Source organism: Xiphophorus couchianus, chromosome 7, assembly GCF_001444195.1.
Source record: "Xiphophorus couchianus chromosome 7, X_couchianus-1.0, whole genome shotgun sequence".
NCBI classification, from domain to species: Eukaryota; Metazoa; Chordata; class Actinopteri; order Cyprinodontiformes; family Poeciliidae; genus Xiphophorus; species Xiphophorus couchianus.
In genome coordinates, this window is record NC_040234.1 from 27,837,450 (window position 1) to 27,860,387 (window position 22,938).

A 22,938-nucleotide genomic window follows, 5' to 3' on the forward strand; every position below is an offset into this window, starting at 1 on the left:
TAGAAAAAGATTTAATGGTAGACAATGATAGGGTGTGTGTGTGTGTGTTTTTCCTAAAGTTGTGGGTCGATATCGGGTTTCATACTTTGAAGTGACCCATCCGGTTTGACTTGGTGAGAAATCAGGCTTTTTAAACAACTTTAGCCTCCTGGACTTCGACCTAATCATCCAGTAGTTACTGTTATATTTTAACTTTTTCAACTCACAGATGCCATCGAACTCCATAAACATGACCATTAAAATATGTGGGACAGTTCATTTGTAAATAATAAAAAAAGAAGCAAAACGGCAACCTTGTTTTATGACCTCATTTCCACGTAGTGTGATAAGGCCTAACAATAACTGGAGCACATCATTCACAGAATAATCACTCCTCTTCCAGAGGGAGGTACAGCTGGCCCAGCACTTCTTGTTTTCACACTTCTCTCAATTTAAGGCGTATTTAGAAAGAGCCAATAACAGAACAACCTTTTTTCTTTTTTCCTTTAGAAGGTACTTCTGGTAAAGCATTTTGTTTCTCTTTTTGGTGATGAGGGCACTGAAGTAGACCTTACTGTGATCGACTTTCCTCCGTTTTCTTTCCCGTAGAAAGTACCCCCGGCTCAGTACTTTTGTATTCACTTCCGCACCTTCTCTTAAGCTGCCATTACATCAATAAGTCCCTCTAGTTTTTCACAAAAATTCACGCAAAATCAACAGATCCCCACATTTTACTGAAATTGTTTCTCAAAATTGGCCAGAAACACTGGGTTCAAGTGACTGCTGCCTCAGCTTTACTTGATGTGAAGTTATAGTCTGTGACCGATACAAAGATTAACATCATATCTTAGCGCAAATATGGTAAAACTGCGTTACAAGTATTTCTAAATTAGCAACACAAAATGTGTGATTTTGATTGCAGGGAAAAAAAAAAAACTATCACAAAATTCTGGATGAACTGATCAGCGTGAAAAGATATTCGATGTTATTTCATTTTAAGAAAAGCTTGTTGAATGCCAAAACGGCTATTTATCGATAATTTAACGATTTAAATGTATTGGATCTTATCGATACATTCTGGCACCACCGGCCATTTAAGAACATTCAGATTTCTGATGAGGCCCAAAATGAAAATGAGTTCGACACCCTGACCTGGAAGGTGCACACTTCCTGTTTCTATTCACTTCTTTTCCTAGACAGAAACAAGCAGGGCAATTTTGTTGCAATCTTGCACGCACATTTTAGCTTCTACAGACGGCAACTCCAACATCCACGACTGACTTTATGATTTTAGGCGCCACAACAGATTTAATGGGGCCTTTAGCGTCTATAAGGACAAGACACACACATTCCCAGAAGATATTTATGAGGGGAGACAGAAGCACACCGAACCATGTATAGGAAAGGAAAAATATTTAGAGTTAAAACATTTTATATAAAAACTCGCAACATAACGGATTGGTACCAAAAAGCAAAAGTGCATTTATTTAGGTGGTGAACAGAGAAAGAACAACATGGATTTTATGGCTGTTTTCCTGAGACGAGTTGCTTAAGCTCATAAATTTATGGGATACACTGACACTGCCACATGTGACCCACCACTTCCCTATAATTAAAACATAATTTAATGGTCCAACTGTTAAAGTCACAGTCAGGTCCTGAAACAGCCATTGGTTGTTCACCAGACATTGGTCACACTGCTTTAATATTAACCAGCCACATTGGTTTACAAACCGAAACCTTTCCTAGTTGGATATTAAAGAATATTAAAATTACTCTTTTCTGTTTTAGCTGCTTAAACACAAACAATACAAAAAAAATCCTCCAATTTCTAGAATTGCTTAGACTTTCACAGATTACAATTCACTTCATTTTTGACAATAAGGCATCCCGGCGTGGCCTCCACATGTATGTGACGTTCAGCAAAAACAAAGAAACAATCTGAGTCACCCTCCCTGAAAGTAATAGTTACTGCTGCAGTCAATAAGGTAGTTAGTGGTTATTGAGAACATGTGGAACCTCCTTCACATTTTTTTTTCTTGTGGAAATCCCACAGCACCTTCTACTCTGTGACAAAACGGTGTCCTGCACCGCTGCTGGTCCGCCTCATTTCAGCTTCATCCCAGCGATGAGCTGCTCCCTCTAACCAGGCATCAGCCTCTGTTTGCCCGCGAGTTGCCTCGATCTCAGGTCGCCTGCTTTTCCGGGTGGCTCTTCAGTTTATGGAACTTAACGCTGTCCAGCTTCTCGAACCTCTTGTCACAGAACTCGCAGGTGAAGTTGTAAAGCGCCTCGGGTGTGTGCTTCTTCATGTGCCAGTTCAAGGACGCACGCTGGCGGCACTGGTAGCCGCAGATTTCACATCTTCACACAGGAAGGCGGAGGGAAAAGAAAGACAGGTCTTATGATCATGTAGGTGTAATCTGAGGTGCTTTAGAAAAGTATTCAACCCCTTAATCTCTTCTGCTGAAGTTCGGTCATGCTACGTTAACATTCTGACATGCTACAACTGTTAACTTCCATGTATTTCATGTGATGGATCAACACACAGAATGTAATAATAGAAACATTATGATCAGATAAATCTTCCTGTTCAACCACTTTTGGTCTGGATAAAGTAGGAAAGGCAGATTAAGAAACTGAATGGATTTAACAGGAAACATTTCAATATATTGGATTTAATCTCGCAGCAAAACAAAAACCCAAACAAATATCACATCCTCTTTTCTATTCCAAATGTTCACATTCCAACACAACTTCAAAGGTCACATTTCTATATATTGTACGAAGAGGTCGGAGATCAGCTGATACATCAGAAACTGATAGTTTCTACCTCGGCAAACGTCTTTGCTGTGAAAGGTTCCTGACTGACCAGCCCAGGTCTGCATGCGAGGGGTTGACAATAGTCACCCAGGTGTTGCCAACTTATTGACTTTGTTGCTATATTTAGTCATTATGCAGACAAAAAACAATCTGTATCGGACAAAATCAGTAGGTCAGGCCTTTCAAAGATCAGTGGTCTGCCAGAAAACTGTAATCGTTGCAGCCCTGGTCGTGTGGCGTTTGAAAGTATTCGTCGGTAACAGCAGGATGTGACATCAGTAACTCACTGGAGCGGCGTTTCTCCTGTGTGTGTCCGCCTGTGGACCTCCAGGTGATTCTTCCGCTTAAATGACTTCCCACATGTCTCACAGATGAAATCTCTGACCCCTGCAGACACACACACACACACACAGAAATACATGTGCTGGTCTTTCAGGAAGCAGTTCATCAGGACATGTGTCTCTCATGTGTTCACAGCCCACCTGAGTGGATGATCATGTGACGGTGCAGGTGGTTGGACAGGTAGAACTTCTTTCCACAGCCGGGGTGAGGGCAGACCTTGGTCCTTCCTTTCCTGTGAACTAGATTCACGTGATTCTAGACAACAAACGGTTACTTTTAATCTTCCCAGGGAACTCCAGGCAATTGATAAAGAAAGAACGGGTTGTGGCGTTTTACCTGAAAACTGCTGATGGCTACGTAAACTTGACTGCAGCCTTCGTAGGGACAGTGGAACATCTTGAGCATGCCGTCGGCTTCGATGACCGGCCCGCGCCTGTTTCTCTTTGACCTGAAACGGAGAAAAAGGACGACAGGGAATCAGCTGGACTGCAGGATCCGCCAACGCCAAGAACGTCAGCAGTTTGACCGCCACGTACCGGCCGAGGCTCCGCTGCAGCTCCCTGCTGCTGCTCAACTCCAGGTTATCAGAGTTCTGCACCAGCTGCGCTTCACTCAAACCTGCAGAGCATTGGAGGGATTAGAAAATGTTTCACAGAGCCACAGCGTTCAGCTCCCTCTGGGACTTTCGTCGCATTAATCCAGTTTACAAGAACGCCTGGTCCAGGACTTCACCAACTCAAATCCAAAGGTTTTCTAAGACGTTTTTAAAAACCGTTATGACATTTATGACCGTTATGACGCTACTACATAAAACGCACATTTTATGTAGTAGCGCTGTGCTTTTGAAAAGAACGAATGTAGAATCGTATGGGCCGGCAACAGAAGGGAGCCAGAGGTGAAGATGAACGTCAGCCAGAAAATTGCAGATAAATTTACACTTATTTACACCAGCCTCCAGATAGATGAAAAAAAAGCTACCTAGCAAAGGTATATCTGCTCCGCTGTTGTTGTATCAACCTTCCAGACCACTCAGGTCTCCTGGTTCTGGTTCTACTCTGCGTCCCCAGAACCAGATCCGAACGAGGAGAAGCAGCATTCAGCTTCAATGCACCACAAATCTGGAACAAACTTTCAGAGAACTGCAAAACTGCTGAAACACTGAGTTCCTTTAAATCTCGACTAAAAGCCCAGCTGCTTGGAGTCGCCTTTGAAGCACAATCGATTATGAATTTACCGATGGCACCTGACTGAGTGTAACGTTTCAATTGTTGATTCTATGTTGTATGAGTGTTTTCTTTGTGTTTTTATGACGTAAAGCACTTGTTGCTGAAATGTGCTGTACAAATAACATTTGATTGATTGATTGCAGCTACAGCTAGTTAACGGTAGATGTCCGTGCGAGACTTAAACATTTGCTTGACAGAAAAGACCAACAAGAAAAATAGCATGGAACGAGATCAAAGTCCTGCCACAACGAAATGTAAGACCTGTGATCAACATATTTAAGGCCAAATTAGATTTTTAGTGAACTTGAGTCATTTTAAGATCCATCAATTTAAGGCTTTTTAATGAAGCTCAGAGACTCCGAGTATAATCTGACAGTTTTCTCTGTTTGATTTCAAACTAGCTTTAGGATCCTGTATTCACAATTAGCTTGGCTAGCTTTCATATCTGTGTCTATATTCTAGAACCTCTTTCTGACAATATCTTGCTTCAAACTGAAAACATCCCAAACAACGTTGCTCGTCTTTAAAGCATAATACGTTGCGCATGTTGCTGATGTAAAAACAGCAATTTGCAGGTTACGCCCCTTATTTCTGTCATCCCATCTGCAAGGCCTGGAAGCTCACACAGCCATGATCTGACTACACTGAATTATATGACGTAATTCATTTAATGGCGGTTTATGTTTTTGCGTTTATAGCGGAATCGCGACGCGAAAGGGGCATGAGATTTCCGAGAGGCTTAAATCCGACATGTTTCGTGACAGACGGTGGCCGGCAGCTCAAACGGAAAATCTGCTGCGATTCGTTCAGCCTTCCTGTTAGCTGTCAAAAGTGTTGGTGTCTAACAACCTGGACACTTCAGAAAATAAAATGTTTCTTTTAAAATGGCTTCTCACATCTTAGGTTTCCAACTACATTTCATAACACTTCAGATGAGCTAAAATCAGCTATCTGGCTCTTCTTTGCTCAGTAATGCCATCCACACTGATGGTTGTTACCATGATAAGATGAGATGCATTTATTGATCAGGAAAAAAAAATCTAAAGGTTTAAAAACTGAATATTACTAACATATGTTATGGCAAAACTTTGTTTTATTTCAGTCAATCAAGTAATCAATCAATTTGATCTATAAAGACCCTCCATGTTGGATTCAGCTCACTGGAAACACATAATAAAGGGCATTTCTGAGCTCGGTTTGAACCGTCCAAATACCATAGTTGTGAAGTAAACGGAAACTGGTGGGTACTCCCTTTTCCTCCCCTCTTTGTAAGAGGGCTGGTGGATATTAAAAGCGATGTACTTTCTTCTCTTCTTCACTCCCGGGTTCTGCCGGGAGCCTCAGTGGTCATTTCTTTCTCTGCTTGACCCTCGATTAAAATACGAATCAGAATGCGTTCTGTGTCACTCTTGATTCGTTTATTAACTGAAACAAAAACAAAAAAACAGAGTTCTTCTTTTGTTATGAATCGTATCAAAATAAGGTTCATTTGTTTATTCCCTTAATGCATCGAGCTACACTTTCTTTGACACAAAACAAATAACTAAGTTAATGGCTCAGAAAAACAAAACAAAACAAACCAAACACTGGTCTACTCCTCAACGGTTTTCAGGAGCTCGGATCGTAACGACCATGAAGACATAATTTGCATCCAGCGTTCCGGATCCACTGCGGCTCTCTAGACGGCTCCGGCTGGTTACTAATCTCCAAAGACCCAAAACGAGGATGCTTACTGCTCCCGGAAAACACAGCGGGGAAAACTTCACACTGATAATGTTTAACCAAAAACTGCAGAGCGCTGGTCAACGGGAAAGAACCGAAACCGTCTGGACATTATTACCCTGATCCAAACTGTGGAATGATGTTTAATTTTTGTGGATGGACTCTAATTAGAAACTGAGGTAACTGATTTACTAGATGTCAGGAGGGAAGTGTTTTGCTGCTGTGCTCCACTGCCCTCCATATGCTGATAAGGACATAATGAGCCCTCAGGCAACAAAATGTAATAATTTAGATAGAACAATGGATTTTCTAAGGCCTTTTAGGGAAAACAAAAACTTTTACTTTCTCAAGAGTAATAGTCCAGGCTTAAAACTCCATAATGTTTCTTTAAAATAAAAGAAATTTCCAGCAAAAACTGCATCTGGTTGTTCTAGGAAATATTCACTACCTGTCAGGGAATCTTCCTCTGGCGCGTCTCGGACTTTGAAGTCAGGCGAACACAGCTGGTTGTAGGCGACGCCGCCAATCACAGTGCAGGTGACTTCCTCCATGTTTCCACTGCCCATGTTGAGCTGGACTCCTTCTGACGCCAAGGCCTCATAGCTGGGACCAGTGATGATGATCAGCTGGGAATGGAAGGAGGAAGAACGATCTAAGATTCACAGGGTTCCTACCGACCTACACATTTAATAATTCCACTTTTCTAGACTCACTATTACCCTGATCAAAAATAATGACAAAGCAGAGTCATCGGAGCTTTGTGTTTATTGAAAAATATGAAATGCTGAAGTTCACTTTGAATTTATGGAGGATTTTTTTGCAGCGGAAAAAGAACAAAAGTCAGAAAGAAAGAAATGAGAGAAACAAGAAAACATGAAAGAAAAAAGTATCTTTAAGCAAGCAAGAAAGAAAAAGAGGGAGAGAAATAAATAAGACAAAGAAAACAAGAAAGAAAGAAGCAAAGGAAAAAAAATGTGAACAAGGAGAAAAGCAAGAAAGAAAAAGAGAAAGAAAGAAACAGTACAAAAGTAATAAAGAAAGAGAAAAAAGGCAAACAAAAAAGGAAAAAATGATGTGAACAAGGAGGAAAGCAAGAAAATGGAAGCAAACAAAACAAAAAGAAAATAGAAATATAGAAAACAAGGAAGACAGAAGGGGAGCAAAGTGAGGAGGAACAAGGCAGGAATGAAAGGAATCAATGACAACAACAAAATGTAAAGATGAACGGAATGGAGGAAAAACCAAAAGGAAAGAAGGAAATTAAGAAAAAAAATCATTAAAAAAAAATCCACCTCTAGGCTATTTTAGACAACGAAGTAATCCTGGCATTAAGAAGAGTGAGAGCGCCTTTGCTAGCCTGGTGGCCCGCCAGGCTTATCACACACCAGAGGAAACGCTGCATGGTCCTTAAGTAATGAGCCGTTCTTGACATGAGGAGATTCCTACCTGGGAGCCTTCCAACGCCGTCCGCTGGTTGGGACGTTCGCAGCCGGCCGCCGCCGTCCGCAGAGGCCGAGGCTGGAACAGCTGGGTCTGATCCTGGACCTGCGCAGGCAGCGGGTCGGACATCTCCAGATGAGAACTCACAGGGACGGATCCATTCAAGCTCCGATTGTCCTCGTTCGTTTCATCGGGTAAAGACGCTTTTGCTGCTGTGCTGTAGTCGTCATCAGACGCTAAAGTCCTCAGCTTCTCCCCCTCTCCTTCTTGCTTTGTACCTCCGTCCACATCCTCCAGCGCTGCTCCCTCCTCTTCCTCAGCAGAGGTAGAGTGTAAAGACGCCGCGTCCCAGGCAGGTTGTCCTGCCAGCGAGAATGAAGCCTCTATACTTGGCTGCTGGGTTCGGCCTCCATCTTCTTCCGTCTGGTTGGTGGCATCAGTTAGCTCATCTAAACAAAATAAAAACAAACATCAATGCATAGAAAGAGAAGTTAGAAGAAGAATCACCATACCTGCATTTCCACTAACCATAAAATTGAGAAAATTTAAAGTACCAAACTAAATTTGCTAAATGGAAAAAAGTGTTTGCGCTATAATGAAGTGGTTTTTTGCCATATGGAAATCGATGTATTTCGCAAAACTGAGATAGAAACACTTCTTTGGCGTCACAGGAGTCACGTGATCAACAGCCGGATGTTGTTACTGGCGAAACCATCGAAGTTGACGACAGGAAGTGGTAGGAGGATGACGTTTTGTTTTGGCTCCACCAGAGCTCTCACGGTTCATAAAAAGCGGCTCGTCATTCGAAAGTGTTGAATGGATTTCCCCAAAACAAGATAAGAGACGCTTCCAGATACGGCTGTTAACACCACGGCTGAAATATGAAAACGTCTCAACTAGTTGCTTACATCCATCGCTGCCATAATTTTTAATAACTTATCGCGTGAATTATTATAATTTCATTTCGTATTTAATGAGAACACCGCAATTGCGAAATTGTACATTTTCAACATTAGCAGAATAAAAAGATTTGCACACATTTTGTAATGAGAACCAATGAGGCAGATTAGAATCCAGTCGCACCTTTACACTTTTTGTGGCCTTCCTTTCTCCTCTGTCTGCCCGCCGCGCCTTTAGCCGACGGCGGCTCCGTTTTGCTTGCGGCCTCTCCGTCGCTGTCGGCGTTCCCTCTCTCTTCACGCTCCGAGTCGCTGACCTCCTTCGGCGGGGAGTAGAGGTACTGCACAAAGGAGTGGTCCGATTCGCAGCGCCACACGGCGGCGGTGGAGAGGTTCGCCTTCGGTTCCAGGGCTCTGAGCTGAGGCTCGTGGGGGCAGGAGGCCGAGTGGTCCCGGTACCAAGTCACCAGGCTCTGGAGGCTGGAAACGCGCTGCTTCCTACCTGGTAGACAGCAGACACAGCAAAGATAACCACATTTTTAGAATAAAAGAAAAATACACAATAAAAGAAAAATAAAAAGGGAGAAATTTTCTTATCGGGATAAGATGCAATAAGCTTCGACTGTTTCCTACTCCTTTTCAAATTGCACCTGAACTTTTTTGTTGTTGTTGTTTTATTATTATTGACTACTGTAGGTCGGTTACAATAAGCAATAAATCAATTAATCGCATGATAGATTTGTTTCCCCTGTCAAGGATGAATGATTAATATTTTTTTATGCAATTTTAGTTACAAAGACTTCACAATCTAGTTAAATTATTGTTGTTTCGCTTTTTATTTTGGAGATTTAAAATGTTTTTTTCCAGTTCTGGTGCTTTAGAAACTAGCGTTTTTATAATCTGTGAGTGGGTATATGAGCTTTGGGTCATGACCGAAAGAACGAGGTCACTAATACAAGCGGCCGAAATGGGTTTTCTCCGTAGGGTGTCTGGGCTCTCTCTTAGAGATAGGAGGAGAAGCTCAGTCATCCAGGAGGGACTCAGAGTAGAGCCGCTGCTCCTTCACATCGAGAGTAGCCAGTTGAGGCTCGGGCATCTGGTCAGGATGCCTCCTGGACGCCTCCCTGGTGAGGTGTTCTGGACACGTCCCACCGGGAGGAGGCCCCGGGGAAGACCCAGGACACGCTGGAGGGACTATGTCTCTCGGCTGGCCTGGGAACGCCTCGGGATTCCCCCGGAAGAGCTGGAAGAAGTGGCTGGGGAGAAGGAAGTCTGGGCCTCCCTTCTGAAGCTGCTACCCCCGCGACCCGACCCCAGATAAAGCGGAAGAAGATGGATGGATGGATGAATATTACTATTGTATAAATTGAACATTGTCTGAAAATTTTTGTTTATCGCAATCGTCCAGCAAAGTCTCTTATTGTGACAGGCCTAAATAAAACATGTTTTTATTTTCTTAGTCATTTGATTTTATTTCTCAGACATTTTACTTTTTCAAAATAAAGATTTAATTTCAAACTTGCATAAATATAAAAGGTAGAGCACAATTAATTTTTTTTCATATTTAGAAAGGAAAGCAATGTTATGTCTGTCTTTTTACTTCAATTTTATGTAACACTTTTAAGTCAGATAAATGTAGGGGTGCATCGATTGCAGTTTTCTGGTCGATCACTGATCCACTAAAAGCCTGTTCCACATTTCGACTTGGCAGACACCAATTATTTGGTCTGAAGAGTTGCTAAAATAGCAACAAATTTGCTAAGTTGGCAACAGTGTACGACTGACGTACACTGTACGTGGAGAAAAGGAACAGAAAAAAAAAATCTTCCCTAATTTCTTCAACAACCAAACAGCTACACACTCGGAGCCTCTTCCTGTCTCATGGCAGAACAAAAGAGGAAAGTGGCTGATTTCAGACCTTGCAGAAGTGGATAAGATCAGTGGAAAAGATAAGTTTTAGATAAAAGTAGCAGCCGGTTGCAGATCTTCCAAAATTAAGAAAAACTGGACCAATTTATTCCTGTACTCCTACATAAATTCCAGTCAAGTACAGTCTGTGCTTGGAATATGACAAAATAGTGGAAAGTAGGGAGGCACCACAATCCCAAAATAGAAACGTGAAACTAACCTGAAAATATTCCCAGATAAGCAAAGACAACACACACACACACCTCCTTTCTGTTTCCCAGTCACCCCTGCTGTGGTCTTCTTTCTGAAACACAACAACCATCACTTTCATAAGGGATTTAAATGCACCCCGGTGTGTGTGCGCTTCGTGTTCCCCCTCCTACCCGCAGGACTCCTGTCGGTACTTGTCTCCATAAGTGGAGTTGAGCAGGATGAGGTACTCGGCCAGCCCAGCGTCACTCAGGCTGGTCCTCCTGCGGAGCTCGCTCCACAGCTTGTGGGACTCTCCGAGGTACACCCTCCTCACGTCGTACTTCTTTCGGGATTCCAGCCGCCTCTGAGCCCGGTCTGAGTCCGTGAGCCTCGGCCGGCCCCTACACCGCCTCGGAACACCTCGGTCCCCGGCTCGGTCGGCCTCAGGAGGACAGTCTGCCGGACAGTGCGCCATCTTGGTATTTAACGCCGACAGCTGATCCTGTGATTACCGGAAGTTGCTTTAAACCTCACAGGAAGCACAATATTTTAGTTTATGTTAAGCTTATCATTATACAGAATCAACGCTAAATATACATATATATATACATGCAAGAGCTTGTGTGAAAATAAACCCTGGATACCAGAAACAAAATTATTTATACGGTGACAGTTGCTTGTTTTCTATCCGGACCATTTTCGCTGTAGCACCGGTGTGCCACCTGAAAACAGCCGCGGGAAACTTGGAGTGCGAGGTGAATTCTGTTTGGTTTCTGATGACAGACATCCTAACGTTGGTGTTCAGGACCTTGTCGTCACAGACAGGTCAGAACAAGGACCCCAGTGCCGGTCCTCCATCCCCAGCACCCCGCTCCAGCACCCTGGTGGTGGGAGAGCACCGCCTCAGCCGCTCCGTCCTGCTGCTGGCGGCCGTCACCGCCGCCTCGGAGCTCGGCGTCAGGGTGGCTTTCTTCGCCCAGACTCAGATTCAGAGCCTCCCGGAGTGTCTGCAGAGATGCAGCGCGACCCAGAACCCGGAGGGTCTGAAGGTAAACCAAACTACACAGAAAACCACGACAACTACTGAGAAACATGTAGTTGACTGTATCTTCATCTATTTACACCTTTGTCACGTTGCAGCGACAAACCTCTGTGTGTTTTATTGAAATATTTATGTGACACACCAACACAATGTAGTGCTTGGAACAGATACTGACTTAAAAAAAGGTGCACTAAATAAACTTTAGTGCAATTAATTGCATCCAGAAGTCCCTGTTTAATAAACTCAACCGGCGTATGTGTAGTATAATCTCCCTTTAAAACAGTTCCGTGAAGGCTGCACACAGTAAAAGCAAGCAAACAAAAAATACAAGACTTCAGGCTAATTTAAAAACAGCGACACCTGGAGGACACCTCAGCTCATGGCACCCTTCAGGAGCAAATGGGAGCTCAGAAAATTCTGGTTTTAATTTGATTAAATCAATAAAATACTTTAGAACATTTCGAGCCAATGAGGCAATCTCATTGAAGCAATCGATGAGGTTTGAAGTAGGAATACACGATCCACTTTTTTTTTTTTTTTTTACTTTCGATGCCGATATCTGAGGTTTAGTATCGGCTGACACCGATCCGCAGAAAAACAGCGCTCGGTTGACTTAAAACTTTTCTTTAAAAAAAAAGGGGGGAAAAAAACAAAAACATTGACATATTTTGTGCTTTAGTACAAATGTATCTGATAACTCTGCAACAGTACAGCACAGTACAAATACACCAGCAGCTTCACAAGCTTGGTCAAACATGTAAAATCAACACAACTTGAATTTGTTCACTCAGTGCAATTAGGAGTTGAACAGCCAACGTAAAATAAATAATAAATCATGATGTCGCTCATAATACAAAATATAGAATTAGACTGAATAGATCTACCCTGATGGACTGGCCACCTGAGCTAGATTTTATTCAATATTGGAACGATATAGATATTAACATCAGATTGGTTCATCTTTAGTTGTAATTTGACAAAACATATGGGGGGAAAAACAGGAATCAGAAACCGGGGATGTTCTGTGTGGGATTGTGTATGTTTGCTAACCTAAAATCAAGAAACTATTAGCAACTCTTAACTCTTAACTGGACTGCACTCAAAAACTGGTCTCCACTTCATACCTTGCACATATACATAGCTAAATAACTTCCATTTTACTGTCAGTCCTGCACTTTATATTCTATATTCATATTTATATTCATATTTTATACTGTATTTTACTTTATTCTGGAGTAACCTCACAACATTGGAACCTCAAAACATTGTCCTGAGCCGTATGCAACGAAATTTCGTTCTGCATACACCCTGTGCATGAAAAATGACAATAAAGTCAGTATAAGTCAGTCCAAGTCTAACTTATTCATTGCAGCATGTCAGGATTATCTGAGTTACAGTCTCAGCTGCTGTCTGACGATTTACTCTCACCTTGTTTGCAACTTTTTATGATTAATATTATTATTACTGTTTATTTGAAGAGAATAACATTCAGCTATCCCCGGACCCTGGAGGAGCTACTCCAGCAGGTCGCCGGCCTTCACGAGTCCCCCTGCCCGCCCTCCCTCATCATCATCGACCGACTGGACGGCTTCCTGCGGGGCGCCGTCGCCGGCAGCCATGTTGGCTTTCACTCGGGAGACGAGTCTCGCGCTGCTCATCTGGCGGCGCTGCTTTGCGACACCGCTGCCTTTCTCACCCAAGTCCTGGAAAAGAGGGGCTCCAGCTCGGCCCCCTGCCGCGCCATCGCCTCCTTCCTCTCGGACGCGGACAGCGGGCAGGAAAGCCGGGACACATCAGCCACGGATCCTGTTCTGGCCGTTCTTGACCGCTACTTCCAGGCTCGCTGCACTCTGGACCAGGACAGAGGCTACGAAGCTGCCGCCGCCGCAGCACAAGAGACCTGGCACGTCTACCTGTCTGGAACTAAAATCCCGGATGACTGCGAGGACGGGCCCGCTTTGGCTCAGGAGTGGAAACTCTTCATTTTCCCTGAGGGTTTAATGGAGTTTAAGTTAGTTTGAGTCTCCCGATGTTAAAACACTTCATTTTAATTTACCACAGCCGGATGAGAAGTAAACTATTAATGGTATCAAATTAATCAAACTTGTATATTATATAGCTGGTCTATTTTTGTTCACTTTAATTTATTGGCCAAAAATGTCCAATGTTTTTGCCTCAAGGCTTTAAGAAATGTGTAATACATCCTGGAAAGGTAAGGTATAAAATAGTTTTTTAATTTTATTTTTTATTTGTTTTTTCTTATTCTGTATTAAGTTAGACACAGAAACATTTTTATTTTTCTTACATATAATTATACGCTTATTTTTAAAGGTGCACCGATCTGCTTTTCCCAGCCAAGACCGATTTCCGGTTTCCTTTAACGACAGTAACGTCTGACCTACTCATTGGATTTTTGTTTTTTAAAACTACTACATGACATAAAAGAGAAGAAAAATATGCACCTGGTTCTTTGATAGAGGTCAAGGCATTTCTTCGTAACCTTTGAGTTTTACTCAACTCCTCAAAAGTTCAGGGAAGTACACGGTCGATGTGTGCATAAACAAACACATGGAAGAAGGTTTGATGAGTTCGATGAACAAGGAAAAAAGTAGATTTTTCAGTGTTTGACTTGTCGATGAAGGGAAAGGAGATTAAATAGTGGTGCAAAACGATGTGTTTTCAACTAAGTACCACTATGAAGTGATATTTTCTGTTCTCTTCTCCAGATGTTCTTGTTTATATCAAAAATAAATGTTATGCTTTGTAAAGATTTCTGTGGATTGTTCAAAGTTCTAATTGTTTTATGTGAAAAACTTTACAGACAAGTTTCAGGTTCATTTGTTTTTTTTAATCAAAATATATTCAGAACTTATTATTAAAGCAAATATATCACAAATATGTATTTTTTGTGAAAATAAAAAAAGCTTTTAGGCTTACAAGATGTGTCTAAGTCTGAGGAAATACAAATTTGAATGTTCAAGTCAGTTGTGATTTCAATGTGATTGATTGAAAGGCAAACAGTTTCAGATTTTTTTTTTTTTCCCCCTACAAATCTGGATCTGTTGCTTCATGCACACTTTTTACAACAAAAAAACCCCCAAAACAATAATGGTTAGAAGTTCAGTAATACATTTCCATTTACAATTTCAGCTGCAACAAGTTTATCCTTCAAAGCAAGCAAATAAGCTTATTAAAAGGTTAATCAGAACCGCAGTAGCCTGGAAAATTCCAGTCTGCCAGGTTCTGCTCTCAGTGTTGGCCCAAAGATGTACAACAGAAGAAATTATTAAACAAGTACAGTTGCCTAAATGTAATTATCTTAATGCAATGCTGCATAGCCTACAGTAATAAGAACTTCACTGAATATACTTTAAAATTTTGTTTTTGATAAATGATTTTAAAAAATACTATCTTTATCTGAAACAACAGTGCAATTATTTAAGAATTTCATATTTCACACAAATATTCTAGAGTTTAGATGTAGAAGTGACCCAGCAGTGAGCATTAGTAATATTATGTCGTTTTGGTAAATCAGCATGATGGTAAATGAACTGAACTTCTACAGCGTTTTTCCAATCACACTCACGACTCAAAGTTCTTCACACTACAGCCACGTTAATCCATTTGGGCTCACAAACACATTTTTACACCGACACCAGGTTGACAAGCAACTTATCAACTTGCCCCTTTGCCCGCACATCACATCAACGTGTGACAGGAGGAAGCTGGAATTGAACCTACAACCTTCTGATTGAGCAAAATGAGAGGAAAATGTACAAAAACATACAAAATCCAAGTCGTGATGTAGGTCTGCTGCAATTCAATTTAAACGATCATTCATTTTTATGTTGCCTTACTAATGTCAAAACATGCCAAGTTAATTCTGGACGTGTATAATTCCTGAATATTCTGACCACCTTTTTATGTAGCACCAACTTTCCAAGAAGGTTTGGATGTTGACGACAATGTTGTTCCTTTGTCTGAACATGAAAAGGTAAAACAAAAAGTTGACCTCAGTTTGTGTTCTGTGCTAATAACGAAATGTTAGCATGCTAACACATTGGATAAACATTGCATGTAAGGTACATCATAATCTAACAAACTTTAGCATTGTCGGCGGCGTAAGCATATTAGCTAGCTAACATTGTTAGCTAAGAGGAACTGCTGCTAGCACTTAATGCAATATTTTGAATTCCTAATAAAATGCAAGTGTATAAAACAGATTTATAAAAGTATACAGATACAGACTCTTATAACCACTTTAAGGCCCAAAAATCAGTTAAACAACTAGAAAAGGACTTAGGGGCCAGAGAATAATGCCTGCATAGTTCTACAGATTTAGGTTAGGCTACTATAGACAGAATAAAACTGAGGTAATAATAGCTTAATTATGCTTTTCTTAATAAAATTGTTCACAATAAAATAATTCCAGAGAAAGACCTTCTAGAGCAGTCTTTCTTTTCACCATGCCTGAGGTGTTGTAGCAATCCTGTCACTGAAGGATAAACAAGAACACAATTATTTCAAATATAAAACACTGGAAACACTTTTTCCAATCTAATCTGGAAGGTTTGGTGGATAGTGTTGAGCATTAATATTTGCTATGAATCACAGTTGATATTGCTTCAAATGGAAGTATCATGTCCTTTACAGAATATCCAAAGTGTCATTCTCTTTGAGTCTGTTGGCTATATTTTCCTAACAGTTGATGAGAGGCCATCATTAGCCGGCGATGAATATCCATATGCTGTTCTCCAGCCCTCCAATTCAAGTTGGTGTCCTCTCAGCCATCATCATGGACAGGGCACTGCCTTACCAGGAAAGGTCTTCTATGAGGGGGAATCTCATTTTTGTAGTCATTGGCATAGATAACCACTTTGCCAATGTCGTCAGCTCTACTCATTGGGCTGTAATCCATGGAGACCCCAGAGTCTGCAACTGCCATGTAGGTGTATCCAGGATCTTTGGCTATCCAGACATTGTTTGGATACTCAAAGCTGGATTGAGATGAAAGGTTCCCAGAACCAGAGCTTTGCTGCACAGAGCCCAGGTCAGAGTGAGACTCACTCTTGGGTGGCTTTCTGGAGGCAAAAAACACCCCAGGGGGTAAGGCTTCATCGAGAGTGTCCTCCCTGTGCTCTTCTTCAGTGCGTTTGTTGCCGCTGAGGGTGATGTAAGTGTCTTGAGATTCCAGTAGAGAACACTGGGACCTGGGGACGGGGTGTTGTTGGAACTCCCTCAGACGATCCAACAGCCAGTGGTCTTGTAGTGGGCTCCTCCATCCGTTTGTTTGAAGGGCATCAACCCTGTCCACTGACTCTCCGTCAAGAAGACCTTTGCTCAAACCCCTGTCCTCATTTCTAACAAGGGTCAAAGCTTTTGAGGCCTTTGGTGGAAGAGGTGGGGAGGACAGCGGAGGACAAAGGTGGAGTTCAGAGAGTACTTCCAATGGAGAAGGGCATTCTTCAGAGAGGATGAAAGGGGAAGTCAGCCATAAGCTTCCACTGGTCTGTCCTAACCACTCCTATGCAAAACAACAGCAAAATTAGAGACCAGGGTCATGGTAAGCACAATGCCAAATGCCTGAAAAGGTCACAGAACTCTCTGAGAATTTTAGCCTTGTTCTTACCTTGAAGTCCCCACCATAAACTGTGAAAAGATCTTGGAACTTGCTGTCAGGAGTTGGAACAGCTGGCCAAAGTTTCTTGATAAGGAACCTAAAGAAAGGAGCAAAGATTTAATGCAGGGCCCTCTAATGTTTCATCTGATAGTTGTGCAGATTTTTAAAAGCAAGCAACACAATTTTGTGGTTACAAAATAAGCCATGTGATTGTGTTTTCCTAGTGCACTGACCTGTGATGGGACAGAAGCATGGTAAGACAAAGCAGAACAAGGATGAAGGAGACGATGAAGGTCAGGGACACAATAAGTGGGTCGAGTTCTGTAGGGTACAAAGCAAGATCAGGTTGATTTGTGGGCGACGATGGTGGGAGTTCGTCCTGCAACCGGTGGGTTGTCAGTTCATACTCCCACTCCCTCTGTCTGTCGTTCTGTTATTTGACAAGCCACTTCACCCACTTTGCCTGTTGGTGATGGTCAGAGGACCTGGCGGTGCCCCATAGAAGCTGTGGCTACAATGTAACTCACCATCATCACCTTGTGAATGACTGACTGTAGTGTGAAGCACTTTGGGGTTCTCTGGACTTGGTCAAGGATTATACAAGTGCACATCATCTACCATTTAGATCAATTGTATAACAGTCTTTTGTCATGTCCAAAGTATCACATGCCACAAAATGACAAAAATGGAAGCAAAAATGATTGTGATTCCTCCTTTATTTTCCTGCCCATCAATAAACTAAGAATACAATATTTTAACTAAAACAATAACATAGTCAGATTCTTGTACGGAAGTTATTTTTTAAATAATCTTAGATACAAAACAAAAGGGTTCTGCACATTTTTGGCATCTTAATTGAAAGACATCCAATTTGGAAACTTCTGGCAGACATAATTTTGGCTCTTATAAAAAAACAAGAACCTGATTAGGGTTATCTTTCATGAAAACACTTCATTTAGCCAAGTTCAATAAATGAAAGCAAATCTGGGTTCACCCAAGACAATTACAGCTGTAAGATATCAACAAAAAGTCTCCAAATTGGTAGCTTTTCAAAAAAAAGACAAAAGAAAAATCCATCCATAGAGGCCATAGTGGCCCCCAGAACGGACGTTGGACAACGTTTGGAAGTTGTCCAAAGTGTCCAAAGCTGTAAACTGCATACAGCATGATCCTTTTTAGGATATTCCCATTTTGAAGGCGTATTCCATTACAAACACAACATATGTAGGTTATCCACCTGCAGGCAAAGTCTCTATGAACACAGGGTCGCTCCAGGCGCTCCAGAACCCGTCATAGGTGATGCCATCCAGGTTGACCCGGACCTGAACCCTGTACTTTGTACTCGCCTCGAGGCCCCTCAGGATCATCTCGGAGCAGGCTTGTATCGCCTCCACCTGCAGCAAACACAGTTCTCTTCTTCAGCACGGAGCTCGAGCCACGCAATGACAATTCTATAATGTTTTTGACTACTGGTGGGGTCACTAAATAGCCGTCATACCTGCCCAACGTGACTGTCTGCGCGAGCGTAGAAAACCTCGTAGATCATGCTGTCGTCCATGTACTTCAGAGACGGCGCCACCCAGCTCACGTTCAGCTGGCCCTGACGGCCTGTGCTGCTCACCGTCACATTCTTGGGAGGGTCGAGCATAACTGCCAGAAAAAAGAAAAAAAAATTCAATGATTTAAAAAAGAAAAAAAAGAAAAAGTAAAACTGTTTCAATCTGACAATTTTTCACTGTTTTGTTGCACACAGTGATTTGCAGTCGCATTCACATCCCCCAGGAATCTAAAGAGTGTGCTGTGCATTTCCAGGCCCTACTAGTCGACACTTTGCTGCAGTTACATCTGCATGGACGGTTCTAGACGGCCGTCAGCAGGGGTCAGCACCTCCAATACTAGATCGATTTCTGTTGGAGCAATTCCATTTTTTTACCTTCAGTGAATCCAAAATGAAGCTTTCAGTTTTAGTCGAGATAGAATCACATTTTTCATCAGCTAGTCATGGGGCTGCAACCTGCAGCTCCAGATCTGCACGTGGCTCTGTGATCTGTGGCTCAATTAATAAGCAAAAAAAAAAAAGAAGTTGAATATCCCCTGTTTTTTTTTTGTTGTTTTTTTCTTTTGCTCTGTTCCCCTTATGAAACAAACCCTGCCCTCCTCCCTCCCTTTGTACATTTGGTCTACATCTACCACCTGCAACTCGTTGTTGTGTCTCCTTGCACCAGCTTTGCAAGACAGTAGATTTAGACGTTTGAGCATCACTTTTTACACAGATCAGTCAGATTTCATGGAGAGTTCACCACTTTTCAGGTTTTGCAACAGATTCTCTGTTGGATTTGCAGTGAGTCTCTGTTTAGGCCGGGTCATGTGATCTAGCTCCTGTGGCTGTAAGATTAGAGCTGCTCTCTTGCTGAAAAGGAGAACTTTTGTCCCAGCCTCAAGTCTTTTGCAGTTTTTCTTCCGGCATTGTCTTGCATATTTTTGCTCCATCAATAGAAAAAAAAAGAAGCCTTTCTAAAGTCTGGCCCAGCATGTCGCCATCGGTTATTTCTAGCTCCTTTCGCTACTGATCACCACAGCCTGATGCTGCCACCACCATGTGTCCCAGTGGGGATGGTGCGTTCAGGGTGAAAGTCAAGCGATATTATTTGCACTAGATTTTTGTTTCGGAATGTCACAAACGCACCTCAAACTTTGTAGATTCTAATTAGCTGAACGTGTTTCTGTTGCTGTTGTTTTTAGAAGAAAAAAAAGACACCTCCTTTGCCTTCGAGTTTTTCCTAACATTCCTAACAGATTTCCTAATAATCCCAATAAAAACGCGGCGTCCTCACTCACACAGAAGCTCGATCAGAAGGCTGCGGTTGTGGATCTGGATCCCCTCCCGATAAACTCGGATGTCCAGCTGGACGAACATCTGGACCCGGTCCAAGCGGCACACGAAGAGCCGCTTCCCACCTGCTGACCGCAGGACCTGCAGCGCGCACGTGCTGCCGTTCTCTTTTCTAATGGCAACAGAAAAAGTGATGAGGCCAGAAATCAGACGCTGGATGCTGGTGGGATGTCATCAGCTGTATTTTATATATTATTATTATTTTTATTATTTTATATCGGAAGCGGACTTACTGGTAGGCATATGTGAAGGAGTACTGATCCACAGAACCGGCCCGCTCCTCGTCTTCCTCCCAGAAACACACAAAGTCCTTCTTGGTCTCCGCAAAGCATTTCGGGTTCTTCGGTTCCTCCTTTAGAAGAATGGAAGCTGCGCAGACAGGAAAACAGAACAAGTGTCCTGAATCCTTTCTGTTTATATTTAGCGGCTCAGCCAGAAAATGACAACGATACAAAAAAACCTAAACCCACCTTTCCGTTTAAAATCCCGAACGTCTCCAGCAGCCGCGGCGGCGCAGAGCGTCAGGTAAAGAGCCAGCAGCCGGACGAGTCGCTCACATGTCATCGTTTAGTCTGAAAGACTCGGACTCTCTGCCGTCCAACCTGCATCCCTGGACAAGCAACTGTCAGAAACAGGCGGCAGCCAGCAGAGAGGCTTGTGTTTTCTTGTGTTTTTTTTTCTTTTCCTACTTTTGCTTCAGATATGACTGCGATGGCGCAACGCGGCTGCGCGCCTGTTGGTCAGCGATAAGACGCGGCGCCGAGCTGTTTACGTTTTACAGTAGGAGGGGGGGTGGAGCGAAAAACAAACCGTAAGAGAGCAGTTTTATTCAGTTTTTTGTTTTTTTGTTTTTTTTTTTGTAGGCGGGATGTCATTGATGTTTACGAGTCTGTGGCTGAGATCCGAACTGCGCGTAAAAACGCACCGAACGGATGGATGGGTGTAAAGCTACTACTAGTCCTTGGGGTTTATTTTAGAATTTTATTTTATTTTATATGACATGCAATGTGATAATGAAATAAAACCAAATCTCTTTTTGTAAGACATTTAAAGAGAGACTTCACAAAAATAAGGCATGTGATTTTTTTTGATTTTTTTTTTTAAATCTTGGCTCAATTGTTTCCTATTTTGTTGCTTTAGAACATATTTTTAGTCTGTTCACATAATCAACCACAAAACAAGGATCAGTCTTTCTTCTGAAACAAAGAGAGATCCGTGCAGTTAGCCATTTTTCTCCCCTTTGATAAAAATCGATAGATGTCTGCAGTGAATTTAAAATAAACGTAAAAACTGTCATTTTCCACAAAATGTTGTCTTTTAGTTTCAAGAAAATGCATATTTGTGAGTTAGAACGACCCAAATTCAGGCCGAAATCCGGCGATGATAAAAACAATAAATAAATAAACACCAAGCGGTTTGCAGCTGTTATCGCACCAAACTGTGTAATGACTGAATCGATACAGGCACCGATTATTATTATTATTATTAAGATATTATTTGAAAACAATTTTCCTTTCACTTCACAATTACTTTAGTGTCAAATCTGTCACATAAAAACCAAATGAAATACAGATAGATAGATAGATAGATAGATAGATAGATAGATAGATAGATAGATATTAGCACTCTGACTGACCCTCGGTAGCTTCATGGAGGGGAAACCGCAGCGTACTCTCAGTACCAGATGAGGAACTCTGAAACGGTTCCTTATCTTCTCTCTGCACCCACATGTTTTCATCGTCTGCGCAGCATTATCGGAGCTGCAGAGAACCATGTTTCTGCACTCGTAATAAGTGGTTTCAATGTGTGTGTGTGTGTGCATGCGTTTGTTTCTAATACCTTGTGGGGACCATCTTCCTGACATATACTACGTTGTGGGGACCCACTGCTCCTTGTGGGGACTGAAGCCTGGTTCCCACAAGGGGAAACGCTGTTTTTGGGTCAGGGGTCAGATTTAGGACTAAGGTGTGAATTGAGTTTTGGTTAGGGTTAGGTATGTAATGGATAGGGTTAGGGTAAGGGTAAGGTTTAGACTGTAGAAATGAATGGAAGTCAATGGAAAGTCCTCACAAAGATAGCTACGCAAACGTGCGTGCGTGTTTGTGTGTGTGTGTGCGTGGGGGGGGGATAGGTGGAGGCGTATCAGCAGCCCATCCCCATCCAATGCAATTCAGAGCATCTTTACATCACCTGATGTAAACAAAAAGCTGAAGTTGTATTTGAGACAACATCCAGGGAACTTTGGACTTAATGCTCAAATCCACATTTTACATGAACGTTAGGTTGAAGTTTAAGAGAAGTTCTTTGTTGGAATCAGTTCAAAATGACTCGAGTCCCTGGCCACAGCCTAGTTTCTTCTGTGCTCACAGGAAGAGGAAACCTGAATTACTGTGGTTTTCTCTGCTGTTTCAGATAAAAATATGAGAACCGGGACTTCATGTTATGGACAGAGAGCTAAAAAATCTGTGGTCATAAATCACATTCGATTTGCAGGCCGCCTTGGCTTTAGCCAGACTGCGGCGCATGCTTCACGACCAATTTATAGAAAACAGGCTAGAAACTGCTAAAGATGGTAATGATCTAGATTTCCGTGTATGTTGTGAGAAAGTATTTCCTCACTTTAGAGATTTTTACTGTTTATGTTTTGCTTTTGATTAAATATTTCAGACCAAACAAATTAGTAAGTTTAAAAAAACAAACAGGTTTCAAAATATGATTTCATTTAGCGGAAAAGCTATCCATTGGATGAGAAATGAAATCAAAATCACACGTGAATAAGCTTTTCCACGCGATAAGTCATTAAAAAAAACGTCATGGCAACGACAGACGAAAACTACAATATTCATAATACA

General features: G+C 42.1%; 3 protein-coding genes across 6 annotated transcripts; 1 reads left to right on the forward strand and 2 right to left on the reverse strand.

Annotated features, from left to right (window-relative positions):
• Window positions 1–1,437: 1,437 nt before the first annotated feature.
• Window positions 1,438–11,102, reverse strand: znf653 (zinc finger protein 653). Of its 2 annotated transcripts, none has more exons than XM_028022470.1 (10): window positions 10,723–11,102; window positions 10,603–10,643; window positions 8,616–8,933; window positions 7,539–7,981; window positions 6,541–6,718; window positions 3,681–3,762; window positions 3,481–3,592; window positions 3,285–3,399; window positions 3,090–3,189; window positions 1,438–2,343 (listed from the first exon to the last, which is right to left on the reverse strand). In XM_028022470.1, exons 1-10 carry the CDS (start codon window positions 11,004–11,006, stop codon window positions 2,166–2,168), a joined length of 1,851 nt encoding a protein of 616 aa, XP_027878271.1. In that variant the 5' UTR covers window positions 11,007–11,102; the 3' UTR covers window positions 1,438–2,165. The 2 variants fall into 2 exon arrangements, 1 of the variants encoding a protein (XP_027878271.1); XR_003596144.1 differs by having other exon boundaries at window positions 2,282–2,343; window positions 3,285–3,383.
• Window positions 11,103–11,203: 101 nt separating this feature from the next.
• Window positions 11,204–14,917, forward strand: swsap1 (SWIM-type zinc finger 7 associated protein 1). Its single transcript, XM_028022475.1, has 2 exons — window positions 11,204–11,580; window positions 13,052–14,917. Exons 1-2 carry the CDS (start codon window positions 11,308–11,310, stop codon window positions 13,592–13,594), a joined length of 816 nt encoding a protein of 271 aa, XP_027878276.1. The 5' UTR covers window positions 11,204–11,307; the 3' UTR covers window positions 13,595–14,917.
• epor (erythropoietin receptor) lies at window positions 14,407–21,883 on the reverse strand. 3 transcript variants are annotated; one of them, XM_028022473.1, is made up of 9 exons: window positions 21,723–21,883; window positions 20,557–20,696; window positions 20,320–20,455; window positions 20,032–20,198; window positions 18,692–18,843; window positions 18,431–18,587; window positions 17,427–17,514; window positions 17,203–17,290; window positions 14,407–17,097 (listed from the first exon to the last, which is right to left on the reverse strand). In XM_028022473.1, exons 2-9 carry the CDS (start codon window positions 20,648–20,650, stop codon window positions 16,357–16,359), a joined length of 1,623 nt encoding a protein of 540 aa, XP_027878274.1. In that variant the 5' UTR covers window positions 20,651–20,696; window positions 21,723–21,883; the 3' UTR covers window positions 14,407–16,356. The 3 variants fall into 3 exon arrangements, with proteins under 3 accessions (XP_027878274.1, XP_027878275.1, XP_027878272.1); XM_028022474.1 differs by lacking the exon at window positions 21,723–21,883 and adding an exon at window positions 20,776–20,850; XM_028022471.1 differs by lacking the exon at window positions 21,723–21,883 and having other exon boundaries at window positions 20,557–20,769.
• Window positions 21,884–22,938: the final 1,055 nt, after the last annotated feature.

Bases quoted from the DNA above. Each gene is read 5' to 3' on its own strand.
- epor (XM_028022473.1), bottom strand. From the start codon at position 20,650: ATGACATGTGAGCGACTCGTCCGGCTGCTGGCTCTTTACCTGACGCTC. The intron at 17,291-17,426 runs GTCAGTGCACTA...TCCTTTCTTTAG, and splicing joins ATGCTTCTGTCCCATCACAG to GTTCCTTATCAAGAAACTTT. The intron at 17,098-17,202 runs GTAAGAACAAGG...TGTTTTGCATAG, and splicing joins TTTATGGTGGGGACTTCAAG to GAGTGGTTAGGACAGACCAG.
- swsap1 (XM_028022475.1), top strand. From the start codon at position 11,308: ATGACAGACATCCTAACGTTGGTGTTCAGGACCTTGTCGTCACAGACA. The intron at 11,581-13,051 runs GTAAACCAAACT...GTTTATTTGAAG, and splicing joins AGAACCCGGAGGGTCTGAAG to AGAATAACATTCAGCTATCC.
- znf653 (XM_028022470.1), bottom strand. From the start codon at position 11,006: ATGGCGCACTGTCCGGCAGACTGTCCTCCTGAGGCCGACCGAGCCGGG. The intron at 3,763-6,540 runs GTAGTGAATATT...AATGCTCTGCAG, and splicing joins AGAGGAAGATTCCCTGACAG to GTTTGAGTGAAGCGCAGCTG. The intron at 3,593-3,680 runs GTACGTGGCGGT...TCTCCGTTTCAG, and splicing joins CTGCAGCGGAGCCTCGGCCG to GTCAAAGAGAAACAGGCGCG.